We start from the raw sequence: 18003 nt of genomic DNA on the forward strand, positions 1-18003 counted from the left end.
TGCTTAAACTTAATGTAACAATATGCAGCACATAAAGGGATTATCCAGAAGCTTTGTATAGATCCCAATTTATAACATGTAAGTCTATGGGGAAATATAACTCAATTCAACTGTTCATGATGCATGCATGACTGTGAGCCCGCTGTTGGGTAGGGACCGTCTCTATATGTTGCCAACTTGTACTCCCCAAGCGCTTAGTACAGTGCTCTGCACACAGTAAGTGCTCAATAAATACGACTGAATGAACGAATGCATATTTTTGAGGAGCACATTGCTGTGTCCTGGGGCATGTCTGTATAGGGAACAAACATGTTCACCATTTTTCCCCCTTTTCTATATGCTACATATTTGTTTCTCTTTACCTACAACTGATCTGTAGTAATACAGAGAGAATGTTATCACATACTTAACACGCAAATCCAATCTTTTAAACAAGAATCGTGATTTTAAAATCAAATTTAGAGATCATCAAATTTAGAGAAGTACTTAAAATAATAATGATGGCATTTATTAAGCACTTACTATATGCAAAGCACTGTTCTAAGTGCTTGACTTGAGACCTTCCCTAGTGTAAGGGAAGACATAAAAAATAAATAATAACTTGAAGCGAGGTCAAATTTGCTTTGGGATCAAATGTAATAAAGAGAAAGATGGATCATCAAATAAACATAGACGAATAAAATTTTCAAAAGGAATGGAGAGGCAAATGAAGAGGGAAAATAGAAGGGGAAGAGAAAAATGGGTAAAAAATGGACTGCAGCCATAATTTGGAATTTGGACAGAGGGAAGATGTGGGATTTAAGAAGTAGAAGATTAAATGAAACAAAAAGTATCACAACTATGATTTCTTCAATTCACCCAACTGTGAACATATTTACATATATGCATACTTGTAACTGTTTCCCAGGGTTTCCAGAAAATAGAGTTTCCTGTTGAATTCTTGATTTTGTATTTTGGAAATGAACTTTTCAAAACATTTTGTTCTCTTTGCAGTGGCCTAGAGAAGCCCTTCTTTCTGTATCAAGGACATTTTTCATGAATGTTGATCTTGGAAGTGATGAAGTGAAAGAAAATCTCTCATTAACGTGTGTAGATATTCACATGAGTGTTACCGATACAGCTGAACGATATTTTGCAGAACTGAGGCGACGCTATTATACAACACCCACTTCATACTTGGAATTGATTAATCTTTATCTGTCCATGTTGGGGGAAAAAAGAAAACAACTAGTTACAGTAAGTTTAATTTTACTGAAGAAAAATGTTGAACTGTATCTTTTAAAAGTCTTACCACAATTTCACAGTTGCACTTCGGATGAAATCCCGTTGAAAAGAACACCGGTGGAATGACTGTTCCCTTTATGGAAATTTTTCTGTAGACCCCAAAAATAGTTGTCTGAAATGTCTAGATAATTGAGGTCAAAATGTGGTTTTGCCCTGGAACATGTGAATCCCAGCCAGAGGTAGATTTTTTCTTCTTCATGTCTTTCCTAACAAATGCAGGTAGATGCAATCCCCTCATCCATCTCGACTCTCTTTCTCTCTCTCCCCGCCCCCAGTCTCTCTCTTACACTCACACACGTTCTCGGTCTTCATAAGGCAAGGCAAAGATTGACTCCACAGTTAAATTAACTGAAATGATTCCTAAGGTGCACCTGAACAGCCAAAACATTTCCGCAACATGAATTGGTTTGTTCTTACCTTATTATATTGCTTGCTCTGCCTGTTATTCTTTTTTACGGTATTTGTTAACCACTTACTATGTGCCAGTCACTGTACTAAGTACTGAGTATAGAGAAGCAGCGTGGCTCGGTGGAAAGAGCATGGGCTTGGGAGTCAGAGGTCATGGGTTCTAATCCTGTCTCTGCCACTTGTCAGGTGTGTGATTTTGGGCAAATCACTTAACTTCTCTGTGCCTCAGTTACCTCATCTGCAAAATGGGGATTGACTGTGAGCCCCATGTGGGACAGGGACTGTGTCCAACCCGATTTGCTTATATCTTCCACCAGAGCTTAGAACAGTGCCTGGCACATAGTAAGCATTTAACCACAATTATCATTATTATTATTACCATCAGAACATGGGGGTGACATCAGGACTCCTAAGGTGGGAGGTGGGACTGACTAATAATGCAGACCCCCCTGCACCACCCAAACCTAATTTGTGATGGGTCCTAAACGTCGACATTCTCGCGAATGGAATGGTGCCCAATCTGACCTTTTAACTTAAAAATTCAGTTTAGAACCATGCAGTTGCTTGGTACATAGATAACCCTGGAACTCTGTCTTTATTGTGGTTGTGAACTGGGAATGCATCTGTCAACTCTGTTGCATTGTGTTCTGCCACACACTTAGTTCAGTGTTCTGTTCACAGTAGGCACTCAATAAATACCATTGACTGATTGAGTGGTTAAGGATTGCCATAATCTTCTGAGAGAGAGCCTTAGAGTCAATTACAGAACTCTTAGAGAGGCATTCATGTTCATTTTTATAAAACTGGATGAGATCCTTCTTGAAGAAGCTTTTGAGCTAAAAACATCTATTCTTTTCCTTTCAGTCTGTTGCAGCCACCTGCCCTAACCTGCTGGCTGTGCGTGGGGCGATGTGTAAGAATTTAGCTTCCATGCCAAGTGATTGGCAAGGGATTGCTCTTGTTTATCCAATTGTAATTACAGTTTCCTCCTTGTTTTAGTTCCACGATTCGCTGATGCTACTGATGATAATGATGGTTTTGCTTTCCCAGAAATGAAGTCAAGCTTCACATTCCATATTCTTGATCAAGTGGTTTAATTGGGCGAAAATGAGTTAATCAATAATGACTCTAATTCTCCAGGCTCGAGATCGGGTGAAGAATGGCTTAACCAAACTGTTGGAGACGAATGTGCTTGTGGACAAAATGAAATTAGACCTCTCGGCTTTAGAACCAGTCCTTAAACAGAAATCCATAGACGTAGAGTCTCTGATGGAAAAACTGGCAGTCGATCAGGAGAGTGCAGATCAGGTAAACAAAATCTCCTAACAGCCTAAGTAGGATAACTTTCATCCCCAGCTAGTAACGTGTTCATGAAGTAATGTTCGTTGCATGTTCCACAGAGAAATTTTCTTGGTTGTGAAGAATGGTTATGAATAATAATAATAATAATGATGATTTTGATATTTGTTAAGCACTTACTATGTGCAAAGCACTGTTCTAAGCGCTGGGGAGGATACAAGGTAATCAGGTTGTCCCACGTGGATATCACAATCTTAATCCCCATTTTACAGATGAGGTAACTGAGGCACAGAGAAGTTAAGTGACTTGCCCAAAGTCACACAGCTGACAAGCGGCAGAGCTGGGATTTGAACTCATGACCTCTGACTCCTAAGCCCATGCTCTTTCCACTGAGCCACACTGCTTCTCTAATAATAATGACATTTATTAAGCACTTACTATATGCAAAGCACTGTTCTAAGTGCTAGGGAGGTTACGAGGTGATCAGGTTGTCCCACAGGGGGCTCAGAGTCTTAATCCCCATTTTACAGATGAGGTAACTGAGGCACTGAGAAGTTAAGTGAATTGCCCGAAGTCACACAACTGACAATTGGCAGAGCTGGGATTTGAACCCATGACCTCTGGCTCCTAAGCCCGTGCTCTTTCCACTGAGCCATGCTGCTTCTCTAATATTTCTGTGCTCCCAAGCTCAATAGAGAGGAATGGGACAAAGGGGAAATTATTGATCAAAACCATTACCCTATTCATTCATTCAATTATTCAGTGGTATTTACTGAGCACTGACTGTGTGCAGAGCACCGTATTAAGGCCTTGGGAGAGTACAGCTTTGAACAGATCCATTCCCTGCCCATAATGATTGTAGCAGGTGGAGACCACAGGCAAAGGCTGAAGAAGGGGAGGAGAATTTGGAGGAAGAATGCCCATATGTCTGTTGTGTGACCTTGGGCAAGTCACTTCACTTATCTGTGCCTCAGTGACCTCATCTGTAAAATGGAGATTAAGACTGTGGACCCCATAGGGGACAGGGACCGTGTCCAACCCGATTGGCTTGTGTCAACACTTCAAATGGTGCTTGACATATAGTAAGCACTTAACAAACACCATTATTATTATTATTATTACCATTAAGCACACTCTCAGAAGGGGCACCCACTCAAAAGAACAGGGTTCTGAGAAGGGAACACAGTTTTTTTTTTCATAATATGAGTTAAGTGCTTACCATGCCTTAAGCACCATTCTATGTTTTGGAATAGACACAAGTTAATAAGGTCTGACACAATCCCTGTCTCAAGGTAGGGCTCGCAGTCTAAGTAGGAGGGAGAACAGGTATTGAATCCCCATTTTGCAGTTGAGGAAATTGAGGCCCAAAGAAATGAAGTGACTTTTCCAAGGTCCCACAGCAGGCAAATGGCAGAGCTGGGATTAGAACCCAGGTCATCCAAACTTCCAGACCCGTGTGCTTTCCACTAGGCCTTGCGGCTTCCCAGTCGCTTGACAGCAATCTGGATGAGGAAGTCAGGAATTCCCTTGGAGAAAGACTCTGGGACTTTGGGTTTGAATGCGTTTCCATATGGTGCCATTTTGTGATTCTGGATACCCATGCTGCCATGTGGAACCAGAGGGGTTGTTGAATATTTCCATGCCCCAGAGCAACCAAATGTCTGAGCTGTTCGAGGCGGGGCTCTGTAGAACTGGAAGACTTCAGATTTTTAATACTACTAAAGGAATGCTCTGAGTCCTTTGGACTTATTTTTATCCATCACATTGCTCTGCCACACTCCATTTTTCAGGTCCGCCGTGTTGTTCAAGAAGATGAAGCAGTGGCCAAAGTGAAGGCAGAGGAGACCCAAGCAATTGCTGATGATGCTCAAAGGGACCTGGACGAAGCTCTGCCGGCTCTTGAAGCTGCCAATAAAGCACTCGACTCTTTAGACAAGGCAGATATATCCGAAATCAGGGTTTTTACCAAGCCTCCAGATCTGGTCATGACCGTAATGGAAGCTATCTCCATTCTTCTCAACGCCAAGTGAGCAATTCAGGATTGCTTCTTACTTGAGTACCTTAGACAGACGTCATTTTTTCTCATTCTTTGCCCCAGTTTACTTTTCATTCTCTTCCCCGAATCTTTCTCTGTATTGAGATGGGTTGTTTAGTGAAATGTGTGGTCTACTGGAAAGAGCACAGGCCTGGGAATCAGAGGACCAGGTGCAATTGTAATTCAAGTGCAAGTCCTACTGGTGGTGGGATACGCTGTACTAAAGAAGCCTTCCGCATGTAGAGTGTTGAAGTATTGTGTGCTCGGCCATTTAAAAGAGTTAACAGCCCTGCTCCATAGTACCTTGAATGTTGGCTATTCAGCCCTTTCTAGAATCACTAAAATCAATCAGCCAATTCATCAATGGTATTTACTGTGTGCAGAGAGCTGTACTAAGCGCACTTGGGTGAGTAAAATATAAGAGAGTTGGAAGATATGTTCCCTGCCTACAGAAGCTTACAGTATAGAAGGACAGACAGATATTAATATAAATACATTATGGATATAATAATAATAATGATGGCATTTATTAAGTGCTTACTATGTGCAAAGCACTGTTCTAAGCACTGGGGAGGTTACAAGGCGATCAGGTTGTCCCACAGGGGGCTCACAATCAATCCCCATTTTACAGATGAGGTAACAGGCACAGAGAAGTGAATTGACTTGCCCAAAGTCACACAGCTGATAATTGGCAGAGGGGGGATTTGAACCCATGACTTCAGACTCCAAAGCCCGTGCTCTTGTACCTAAGTGCCTTGGGGCTGAGGGAGGAGGTAAATAAAAGGTGCAAAACCAAGTGTAAGGGTGATGCAGAAGGGTGCGGGAGAAGAGGAAATGAGGGCTTAATCGGGGAAGGCCTCTTGGAGGAGATGTGCCTTCAATGAGGCTTTGAAGGTGGGGAGAGTGATCGTCTGGTGTAAATGAAGAGGGAGAGCATTCCAGACCAGAGACAGAACATAGGCAAGAAGTCAGCAGTGAGCAGATGAGATAAGGGAACTAGAAAAGGTGGCCCTCACACTTCCTTGCCTCACCCAAACCAGTGCCATCACTAGCACCATCAGAAGCATCAACACTGAGACTAGCACTTGAGATGCAAAAAACAAGTTACCGGAAAAAAAATAGTAATAATAACCATGGCATTTGTTAGGTGCTTACTATACCTCACACACCCTACTAAGCGCTGGCTTAGGAGATAATCAGTTTCCACATGGAGTTCACAGTCTATGTAGGAGGAAGAACAGATTTAGATGAAGAATCAGGCCCCTATGTGACAAAGTCATCGGCCAATAGAACAGCCCTAATAGCAAATACAGCTCTAAACAAGTACAGAGTGGTTATCACAACACATTATCACAACACAAAGTGAGACTAGACTCTCACAGAGTCACAGCTCACAGAGAAAGGTGTCAGACACACCTTCTTTTACAGAGGCCTCCCCTCTCAGAAAGGCGATAACTCGGGGATTGGGCCATCAGACTAATTCATTCAATCGTATTTATTACTTACTTATTATTTATTATTTATTTATTATTATTTATTACTTAGTTACTGTGTGCAAAGCACTGTACTAAGCCCTTTTTTTTTAAATGGAGGGCTAATATCAAGCCCACCTTCCAAATCTACCCAGAGGTGTAATTGATTGTCTGATGACACTACGCCTGCCCTTGAAATTAAAGTGCTTTGCCACCGTTGTAAAAATATACTCCCAGGCAGTGATGAACCACGATGAAAATAATGAATTCTTAAAACAAAGATGTAGGCAAACTCATTGCAAGAGTGCAGTTGATAAGCTAATCATAATAGGCGCAAATGTTTCCCTAGAGTTGGAAGCAACATCCACCCAAGGAAGAAAGTCATCACCCCACACCTAACAATTCTGTCCTCGAAGGATTCATTCATTTGTTCGCTCATTCAGTCGTATTTATTGAGGGCTTATTGTATGCAAAGCACTGTGCTAAGCAATTGGGAAAGTACAACAACAAGACAGACACATTCCCTGCCCATATCAGTCCCTCTAGACCGTAAGCTTGTCGTGTGCAGGGCATGTGTCTACCAACTCTTTTTTAATGTTATATCGTACTCTTTCAAATGTTTAGTACAGTGGTCTGCACATAGTAAGCACTCAATAAATTTGATTGATTGATCAGTCATGTACTGCTCCTGCCCTGTGGAATTATTTTTAGTATGGTATTGGTTAGGTGCTTACTATGTGTCAAACACTGTTCTAAGCACTGGGGTAGATACATTCATTCATTCAATTGTATTTATTGAGCACTTACTGTGTGCAGAGCACTGTACTAAGTGCTTGGGAAGTACAAGTTGGCAACATATAGAGACGGTCCCTACCCAACAACGGGCTCACAGTCTAGAAGGGGGAGAGAGCCAACAAAACAAAACATGTGGATGGGTGTCAAAATCATCAGAACAAATAGAATTATAGCTATATGCACATCATTAACAAAATAAATAGAATAGTAAATATGTACAAGTAAAATAAATAGGGAAATAAATCTGAACAAATACATACAAGTGCTGTGGGGAGGGGAAGGAGGTAGGGCAGGGGGGTTGGGGAGGAGGAGAGGAAAAAGGGGACTCAGTCTGGGAAGGCCTCCTGAAGGAGGTGAGCTCTCAGTAGGGCTTTGAAGGTAGGAAGAGAGCTAGCTTGACGGATGTGTGGAGGGAGGGCATTCCGGGCCAGGGGAAGGACGTGAGCCAGGGGTCGACAGCGGGAGAGGCGAGAACGAGGCATAGTGAGGATTCAACAGTTACTATACATGATTCCTGCCTACAAGGATCCCGGAGTCGACTGTGTGCAGGGCACGGCAACTGAGCATCAGGGAGAGCACATACAGCCAAGAGACGTGATCTCTGCCCCCAAGGAGTCACAGTCTACTGTGTACAAAGCACTGTACCGAGTGTCTGGGAGACCACTTGGATCTGTACCACTTGAATCTGTCCCCTTTAAGGACTTGATATTCCGCCCCCCCCCCCCCCAGCCCCACAGCATGTATGTACAAATCCGTAATTTATTTATTTATATTAATATCTGTTCCCCCCTCTAGAGTGTAAGCTCAATGTGGCCAGGCAAAATGTCTGCCAACTCTGTGGAATCATACTCTCCCAAGCATTTGGTACAGTGCTCTGCACACAGTAAGCGCTCACTAAACGCAAGTGATTGATCCCAACAGGGCTGTGGAATGACAGCTGACAGGAACGTGTCCTAGAGCTTCATCGATCAATCAGTGGTACTTATTGAGTACCCACTAGGTGCAAACCTCTGTATTAAATGCTTTTGAGAGTACAGCAAATATCAGAGACATGATCCCTGCCCTCAATTTGCTTATGATCTCGTACTCTCATGTCCCATTCTGCGAGACTGTGAGCTCACTGTGGGCAGGGAATGTGTCTGTTTATTGTTCAATCATTCATTCTTTCAATCATATTTATTAAGCACTTACTGTGTGCAGAGCACACTAAGTGCTTGGGAGAGTACAATATAACAAAAAACAGTCACAGTCCCTTCCCACAATGGGCTTACAGTCTAGAATGACAGACATCAATACAAATAAATAAAATCACAGATATGTACATAAATGCCGTGGGGCTGGGAGGTGGGAATAGCAAAGGGAGCAAGTCAGAGCGACACAGAAGAGAGTGGGAGATGAGGAAAAGTGGGGCTTAGTCTGGGAAGTCCCCTTGGAGGAGATGTGTCTTCAATAAGGCTTTGAAGGTGGGGAGAGTAATTGTCAGATTAGAGGAAGGAGGGCATTCCAGGCCAGAGGCAGAATGTGGATTAGCGGTTGGTGGTGAGACAGGCGAGATCGAGGCACAGTGAGAAGGTCAGCACTAGAGGACCGAAGTGTGTGGGCAGGGTTGTAGAAAGAGAGTCGCGAGGTGAGGCAGGAGGGGACAAGGATATGGAGTGCTTTAAAGCCAATGGTGAGGAGTGTTTGTTTGATGTGGAGGTGGATGGGCAACAACTGGAGCTTTTGAGAAGTGGGGTGACATATCCTTAATATTTCTGTAGAAAAATGACCTGGGCAGCAGAGTGAAGTATGGACTGGAGTGGGGAGAGGTGGGAGGCTGGGAGGTTAGCGAGGACGCTGATGCAGTAATCCAGGCAGGATAAGGTGAGTGACTGTATTAACGTGGTAGCAGTTTGGATGTACAGGAAAGGATGGCCTTTGAGAGGGAGTTTCTGTGGAGTGAAGGGAACGGAAGCCAGATTGGAGGGGGTCAAGGAGAGAATTAGAGAAGAGGAATTTGAGACAGTGGGTGTAGACAACTCGCTGAAGGAGTTTAGAGAGGAATGATAGGAGTGAGATGGGGTGATAGCTGGAGGGAGTCATGGGGTCAAGGGGGAAACATGGACATGTTATATTTTACTGTCTCTAGCTCTTAGTACAGTGCTTTGCACACAATAAGTGCTCAATAAATATGACTGAATGAATTAAAGTACCCAAACCCAATGGCCTCTGTGAGTTTAAGTGTTTGTGAGCAGCCTTGTTCTCTCCCAGCATGAAAGGACTGATGTCTGAATGGCAATTTAATGTTTGCAAATATTTAAATTTCTTTCACTTTCAATGTCTCGCTCTTTTAAAAACTCTTTGCAATCTTCACTGATTCTATTTCTGTAGGCCTGATTGGACAACAGCCAAACAACTTCTTGGGGATTCCAATTTTCTCAAAAGACTTTTAGAGTATGATAAAGAAAATATAAAGCCTCACATTTTGTCCAAGCTCCAGAAATATATAAACAATCCTGATTTTGTGCCTGACAAAGTGGAGAAAGTGTCCAAGGCTTGCAAATCCATGTGTATGTGGGTAAGAGCTATGGATCTATATTCTCGAGTGGTCAAAGAAGTCGAACCGAAGAGACAAAAACTGAACGCTGCACAGGTAGGTTTCTTTACGAAATGGTGTTTTGCATCATTGAATAGTGAGGCGATCTTTTTCAATGTGAGATCCTTCTTTTTAGTTCTTAAAAGCCACGGTAAAATTCTATGCTTAGGGTAGGTTCTTCTAGATCTTCTTACTAGAACGTAAATACTGATGCATCTCCTGGAAGTGGCATCAGACATCAAACAATCAATCCGTGGTATTTATTGAGCGTTTATTGTGTGCAGAGCACTGTACTAAGTGCTTGGGAGAGGATAACGTAACAGAGTTCATAGGCATGTTCCCTGCCCACAAAGAGCTTATAGTCTGGAAGGGGAGGCAGATATTAATATCAATCAGTCAGTTAGAGCTATGTCAATAAATGCTAGGGAACTGAGGGTGGGGTGAATATCAAATGCCCAAAGGAGGCAAATCCAGACATTCAGTTGAGAGTTGATTTTGAAGCACCCAAAGGCCACAATAAAAACTTAATTTCACCACCATTCTGTAAAACTGGATAAGGAATTCAAGAAGACAGTTTCCTAATTATCCCCAGTGTCCCTTGTGAGGTGAAGAGAAAAGGATCACTTTCCATTGCCTAGGTAAAGCCCATAACCCATTCTGCCGTTCTCCAAAAGACAGGAGTGTTTCTCTTCACTGTAGTTAGGGAACAGGTCTACCAATTCTGTGGTACTCTACTCTCCAAAGCACTTAGTCCAAGTGTGCTCTGCACACAGTAAGGATTCAGTAAATACAATTAATTGATCCTCAGCAGCATCATCAATTTCTAAAAGTGCATGACAGTGTTAGAATCGAAGAACCCAAGACCAGATGAGCGTTGTTCGGTCTTTCCATTGGAGAAGCAGCGTGGCCTAGAGGACAGAGCACGGGCCTGGGAATCAGAAGACCCAGGTTCTAATCCTGGCTCCACCACTTGCCTGCTGTGTGACCCTAGGCAAGTCACTCCACTTCTCTGAGCCTCGGTTCCCTCATTTAATAATAATAATAATAATAATGCAATAATAATGCTGGCATTTATTAAGTGCTTACTATGTGCAAAGCACTGTTCTAAGCACTGGGGAGGTTACAAGGTGAACAGGTTGTCCCATGGGGGGCTCACAGTCTTAATCCCCATTTTCCAGATGAGGTAACTGAGGCCCAGAGAAGTTAAGTGACTTGCCCAAAGTCACACAGCTGACAATTGGCGGAGCCGGGATTTGAACCCATAACCTCTGACTCTAAAGCCCGGGCTCTTTCCACTGAGCCACACTGCTTCTCTTTCTCAATCCCCATTTGCAAAATGGGGATTCAAAATCTGTTCTCCCTCATGCTTAGACTGAAAGTCCCTTGTGGGACCTGATTACCTTGATTATTTAACCCCATGCTTAGTACATGCTGGGAACATAGCAAGCACTTAACAAATACCACAATTTATTGCTATCATTATCATCATCATCATCATCATTATTATCCTCTGAAATAACTGGTGGCTGCAAAACCCCAATGTGTGGATAAACAGAATTTCAACAAGTGATATCTATTCACTCATTAGGCTGAAGAGTGACTGCTTTCATTAGAGGACAGTTTTAAGCATTTTCCTTCCATTACTAGGCTGAGCTTGATATTACGATGGCTACGCTTCTAGACAAACAAACAAAATTAAAACAAGTTGAAGAGAAAATACAAGCCTTGCAAGACCAATATGACAAAGGTGTGGCTGAGAAAGAGCACCTCGGTAAGTAAACCCTCGCAGAAATAGATATGTGCGGGGGGGAAAGAGATCTATGTAATTTATGTGTCAGATAAGGATAATTATATAGGTGTTATAAAAATCTGCAGGCTATCAAATCTCAGCTTTCATTCAAACCAGTTATGAACTACTTGTGTTAGTCTTGTTCATTCATTCAATCATATTTATTGAGCGCTTACTGTGTGCAGAGCACTGTACTAAGCGCTTGGGAAGTACAAGTGGGCAACATGTAGAGACGGTCCCTACCCAACAACGGGCTCACTTGTTCTAACAAATGGATCCTAAATATTGATAAATGGCACTCTAGATATCTGAAATAGTTAAGATGTCTCCCTAAAATTCTATTTGACTTAATAGGATCCATTCTGGGGGGGTTTTGACAATGATTTAAAGAAATCTGCTATTTAAATTCTGCCATTCCTGCTAGGTGCGATGAAATAAACAAAATGAGAGAAAGGATGAAATAAATTTGACTCTCTCGGACTGTTTCTCAATAATAATAATTACTATCCAATTTTCTAATGATCATTTAGCCAAGACCATGGCACTCACACAGGCACGCCTCACCCGTGCTGGAAGACTTACAGCCGCCTTAGGGGACGAGCAAGTTCGGTGGCACGAGAGTATCCAAAACTTTGAAGATGAGATCGCAAACATCATCGGAAATGTGTTTATAGCAGCGGCCTGCGTTGCCTACTATGGTGCTTTCACAGCACAGTATAGACAGTTGGTGAGTTACTTTTTTTTCTCTCAAGATTTATAATCAATCAGAATTCTGTTTTCTTTTATTTTCAGCATCTGCAAATAGAAGCTAATGATATAGAGATATGGACAATAGGGCAATGATAATAATAGAGTGATGGCAGTAAAGAAGTAATAGAAGAGTAATAATACAGCAACAAGCCATAAAAGTTCCAAGTGGAGGCCCCAAACCATCCTGGCTTAGGATTCCCCTTGGTTGTGAGGAAGGCCTCTTCATTCATTCATTCATTCAATCATAGTTATTGAACACTTACTGTGTGCAGAGCACTGTACTAAGCGCTTAGGAAGTACAAATCAGCAAAATATAGAGACGGTCCCTACCCAACAACAGGCTCACAGTCTAGAAGAGGGAGACAGACAACAAAACAAAACAAGTAGACAGGTGCCATTTCTGGGATGTCTCTTGGCTCTCCAAATGTGGGGTTTTGGGGGGGGGTTTATGGCATTTATTAAGTGCTTACTATGTGCAAAGAACTGTTCTAAGTGCTGAACAGTTGGCAAAAGCAGGTTCTTCCCTAGGGTAAATATTGCCACCACAAAGTCACTCTAGGTTGTCAGCCAAGTCTGGGGTCAACAACATGCAATACCTGCAGTTCTTTCTTCAAGGACACAGGTGCCTTGAAATACCCCAGAAATGGAGGCTGGGGAAAAATTTGGATGCCTCCTCCTCTCCTTGGATACAGCCCCAGACATTTGGACCCTTGAAAATGTCACAGCCCAACCCTGGGTTCAACATAGGTCGCCAATAAGACATCACCCTGGATGCCCGTTTAAGAGTTGTTTATTCTGAGTGATCCTGACATGGGGGCCACAAGTATTATGGGGTCATCCTAAGGGTCACAAACTCAGGAACATCCCACAGAACCTGCAACTGATTGCAATCTGTTACTGGAATCAGAGTTTTATTGTTCCATTGAACCATAAGCAGAGGAGGGGGCATTCAAAACTTGCTCATCTCAGTGATCCCCCAGAAACCTCCATTATGGGGGCATTTCAAGGTGCCTGTGTCCTTGAAGACAGAGCTGCAAAGTACTGCAAGTCACCCAGGGTCGCTGATCCCAACCTTAGCTGACAATTTAGAATGACCCTTGTGGCGATATTTATGTTAGGTAAGAATCTGCTGTGCCAGCTCCATGTGGAATGCAGAGAAATGCAGAGCTTTTTTCATTCAGCTTTCAGTAGGGGGAAAATTTAAAAACCATTTCCCCTAAAAATGCCCGGGATTAAGGATGGTATCGCCTAGAGTGGCACCTCTTCCTTGCAAAGATCCTGTACTGGATTTTCCCCACATTGGCTGTCTCCTGATACTGGGAAACCAATCATTTTACCTTCCATTCCTTTGACTTCCTCTGCCCTATCCCACTGCCTTCTCACATGTCCTTGGCATTTCCCTTTATATCTTCCTTTGCAAAACCATCTGCAGGGAATTCTAGACCTAACTAACATTGTTCCTCACAAGAGAAATCTCTCCCTTGCAGTTGATAGACTGTTGGATCAAGCAGTGTCAGAATCTCGGGATTCCAATTAATCCTGACTTTAGTGTCATAAACATCCTTGGGGATCCTTATGAAATTCGGCAGTGGAACGCTGATGGATTGCCACGTGACATCGTGTCCACCGAAAATGGTATTCTGGTGACCCGAGGGCGCCGGTGGCCTCTAATGATTGACCCCCAAGATCAGGTGAGTACTTAAGGTAAAGGCGATCCAATCAAACTTTTGGCAGATGGAAGGGTTCTTCATTATTTCTTATTATTTCCTCTAGACTGCAAGCTCATTGTGGCCAGGGAACATGTCTACATGTCTATTGTACCCTCCCGAGAGTTTAGTACAGTGCTCTGCACAAAGCGCACAATCAAAACCACTGATTGATTAATTGACTCTTTAGTTTAAAATGATGTGTTTGCATTCGGATCTTATTATTCATTGCACCAATTTTCCATGGCTTTTAAGTCGAGAGTATTAATATGACTTCTTCTGATCAAATCGCTATTACTGAAGATTTGTCTGAAGATGTTGAAAGCAATCAGTTCTCTTGGCTACACACACTCTTAGTCCTGGAAAGGAGAAGAGCCTCCTCCCTAATTCTACACTCCCTACGCCTCTCGAGGATGATCAACGAGGCTCCCTCTGGAGATTTCAGGGCGGAGGATCTGCATAAAGGAATTAATTATGGTGATCGTGGTTTTGCATGGGCCGTTTGCCCTCTCTCACCCTTGCCAATCAGTTCCCCTGCTAAGGTAGGCAAGAAGCGGGATGGGTGAGTAAGAGGAGAGGGGTGTAGCACATTGCATGAATGCTGTATAGATAAAAGGCCCAGAACATTAGTACTGAAGCTGTGCCAGCAGGCGGTTGCCTTGGAATCAATCAATCAATCAATCAATCGTATTTATTGAGCACTTACTGTGTGCAGAGCACTGTACTAAGCGCTTGGGAAGTACGAGTTGGCAACATATAGAGACAGTCCCTACCCAACAGTGGGCTCACAGTCTAAAAGAGTGAGCTCACAGTCTTTGCCATCTTTGTGGCCTACTTCATTCATTCATTCAATCATATTTAATGAGCACTTACTGTGCAAAGCACTGTACTAGGCACTTTGGAGAGTTCAGTATAACAACAGACACATTCATGCCCACAACGAGTTCATATCATTCAGCCATTTTTCAGGGTTTCTGCGGAGCCTATCCACTATGCCAGATGCCGTAGGTGTTTCTTGCTCAGAAGCCTTCACTACAGGTGACATGGCAGGCATTTCCGTACTTGTCAGAACAAACTAGAAGCCAGGTCTCCAGATTCCCAGAGATGCTGCACAGAAAGGAGCTAAATCTTCTGCATCACCCCGTGTCTGCCAACTCTGTGGACTGTACTCTCTCCCAAGTGCTTAATATAGTACCCTGCATATAGTAAGCACTCAATAAATACCACTGATTGATTGATTGATATGATAATAATAATAATAAGGGTATTTGTTAAGCACTTACTATGTGCGAAGCTCTGTTCTAAGCACTGGGGGCATACAAGGTGATCTGGTTGTCCCACGCGGGGCTCACAGTCTTAATCCCCATTTTCCGGATGAGGTAACTGAGGCACAGAGAAGTTAAGTGGCTTGCCCAAGGTCACACAGCTGACAAGTGTCAGAGCCAGGGTTCAAACCCATGACCAGCCCACTCCTCCTACTTCCTCTCCTAACGAAGGGGAGAATCAGACTAATATCTATTACTCTGAAGCCAATTTCAGTCATCATTTTGCGCTTTCTAATGCAGGCAAATCGTTGGATCAGGATGAAAGAGACACATAATGGTCTAAGGATAATTAAGCTCACTGATTCTGGCTTCCTACGTACCCTCGAAAATGCGATTAGACTTGGCTTACCTGTCTTACTGGAAGAGGTTTGTTTTTCATTTTCCATATAATAAGGTCATAGTGTACGCTCCCTATTTCTATGCCTCATGGGACTTTCTTTCATGTCATACCTGCAGAATGCACATACTTTCCTTTAAAGTGCATTTAAGACATTTAGGCATTAAGAGCCCCTCAGTACTGGAGGTGACTTTAAATTTGCAATGGAACTGTTCCCTCGGGTTTTGCAGTAAAGAGCTGGAGAGGCATTTGAAAACAAAAGTGCCATAACTCTTTTATGAGATACCTGAAAAATATTACTGAAATAAAAACCATGTCCTGAACAGAGGGAATTTCCCAGGCATTCATCCACGAAAGGTTTTTAGGGGCCTTGGATTGTAGACAAGCAACTTGTTCTCAAGCACATTTCAATTTTATAGTCTGGAATTGCTGCCAAAAACCCTGGCCTCTGGAATACTCCCAGTGGCTTTGCCTGCTCTAACCTTGTAACTTAACCATCTCCTTTTTCAGTTTAAGTTCATTTCCACTTGTTCTCTCTGGAAAACATGGCAAACAACAACCAGTAGTCAGCATTCTCATTAAGAAAGCAACCCTTAAAAACTAGAAGCCGGTGAAATCATTCCTTCACTGTCTCTCTTAATTTCTTTTGAGTTTTTCTCGTAAGGCCTGCAATCCTCCTAATTGTTTTGTCATTTTTCTCTGGATGCTCTGTAGTTTCTCCACATCCTTTTAAAAACCCATTTGTACCTCTAGGCCTATATAATGTTTCTTTCTAAATGGTAGTCTGTGTGAAAGTTTATTTTATCAAGAATTAAATGTAAGCACAGCCTTCTTTTAGAAATAACTCTAAGTCAGTACCACAAGGTATGTGGGTTTAGCTTCACCCCCAAATTTTACCCAAAACATCCTTAATTTAGGATAATAAAATATTATGGTCTGAAAATGTTACTTCAGTCAAATATTTGGACATCCCATAAAAGTAGAAAGCTTTTTGTATTGTGGTGATCAAAACAAAACACGGACTTCTAGTAAGGACATTAACAGCATGGCACCGTAGATAGAACATGGGCCCAAGAGTCAGAAGGATCTGGATTCTAATCCTTGCTCCTCCACTTGTCTGCTGTGTGACCTTAATAATTATTAATAATTACAGTATTTCTTAAGCGCTTACTATGTGCCAGACACTAAGCGCTGGGATGGATACAAACAAAGCAGGCTGGACACAGTCCCTGTCCCAGGTGGGGCTCACGGTCTCAGTCCCCCTTTTATCGATGAGGTAACTGGGGCACAGAGAAGTGAAGTAACTTGCCCAAGGTCACCCAGCAGAGAAGTGGCGGAGCCAGAATTAGAACTCATGACCTTCCGACGCCCAGGTTTGTGCTCTCCCCACTACTCCATTCGGTTAATGTCCTTATTAGAAGTCGGTGTCTTGTTTTGATCACCTTGAGCAAGTAGGTGCCTCAGTCATTTAATCTGTAAAATGGGAATTAAAACTGTGAGCCCCATGTGGGACATAGTCTGCGTCCGGCCTGATTAAATTGTATCTACACCCGTATTTAGTACAGTGGTACAATGTGTTGCACACAGTAAACACAACAAATACAGGGAAAAAAAGGGGGAAAATTGTGGAAAGAGGGTTTCATGTCATTCTCAGTACCATGGAGGCTTTTGTTAAAACAGCCACTGACTCATTGCTGATCCTTATTTAGTTTCTGATCACCTATGACCTACACTTCTCTTTTTTGTTGTATTTTTACCTAGCCAGTCTCCAATCATCCTGAATTTGGATCTGTTTTATTCTTGCCCTTATCCTTACTGAATGTCACCTTATTTTTGAAGGATGTTTTTTCCAGTGTTTGTCATTTTGAATCTTATTCCTATCTTCCAAATATTAGTAATCCCTGCCAATTTAGTATTTTGTTCGCCTATTAATATAAGAATCAGAAGAGCCTGTGAAGACTTTTGCAGTCCCAAAAGTTTTTTTGAGACGTTTTTAGAAATTATCTGCAGAGCTGATGAAGAATAATCACTATTATTAGCCACTGTCACCACTGGCTTCCTCTAGACTGAGAGCTCAGTGTGGGCAGGGAATGTGTCTACCAACTCTGTTATTTCGTACTCTCCCAAGCACTTAGCACAGTGCTCTGCACGCAGTAAGTGTTCAATAAATATAACTGATTGACCGATTAAGTGAATGTCTGAGTTTGTGACAGAGTGCGTGTTAGTGT

General features: G+C 42.6%; 1 protein-coding gene across 1 annotated transcript in view; it reads left to right on the plus strand.

The window, feature by feature from the left end:
- Positions 1-18003, plus strand: part of DNAH6 (dynein axonemal heavy chain 6) — a 184179-nt gene that overhangs the window by 120426 nt on the left and 45750 nt on the right. Inside the window, exons 49-56 of the mRNA XM_038759544.1 lie at positions 994-1236; positions 2833-3000; positions 4782-5017; positions 9664-9925; positions 11516-11639; positions 12188-12384; positions 13895-14098; positions 15679-15804. Of these exons, the coding sequence (XP_038615472.1) occupies positions 994-1236; positions 2833-3000; positions 4782-5017; positions 9664-9925; positions 11516-11639; positions 12188-12384; positions 13895-14098; positions 15679-15804 (1560 nt within the window). The remainder of the gene's footprint in view (positions 1-993; positions 1237-2832; positions 3001-4781; positions 5018-9663; positions 9926-11515; positions 11640-12187; positions 12385-13894; positions 14099-15678; positions 15805-18003) is intronic.

The sequence above is a fragment of the Tachyglossus aculeatus genome, chromosome 17 (genome assembly GCF_015852505.1).
Source record: "Tachyglossus aculeatus isolate mTacAcu1 chromosome 17, mTacAcu1.pri, whole genome shotgun sequence".
NCBI lineage: Eukaryota > Metazoa > Chordata > Mammalia > Monotremata > Tachyglossidae > Tachyglossus > Tachyglossus aculeatus.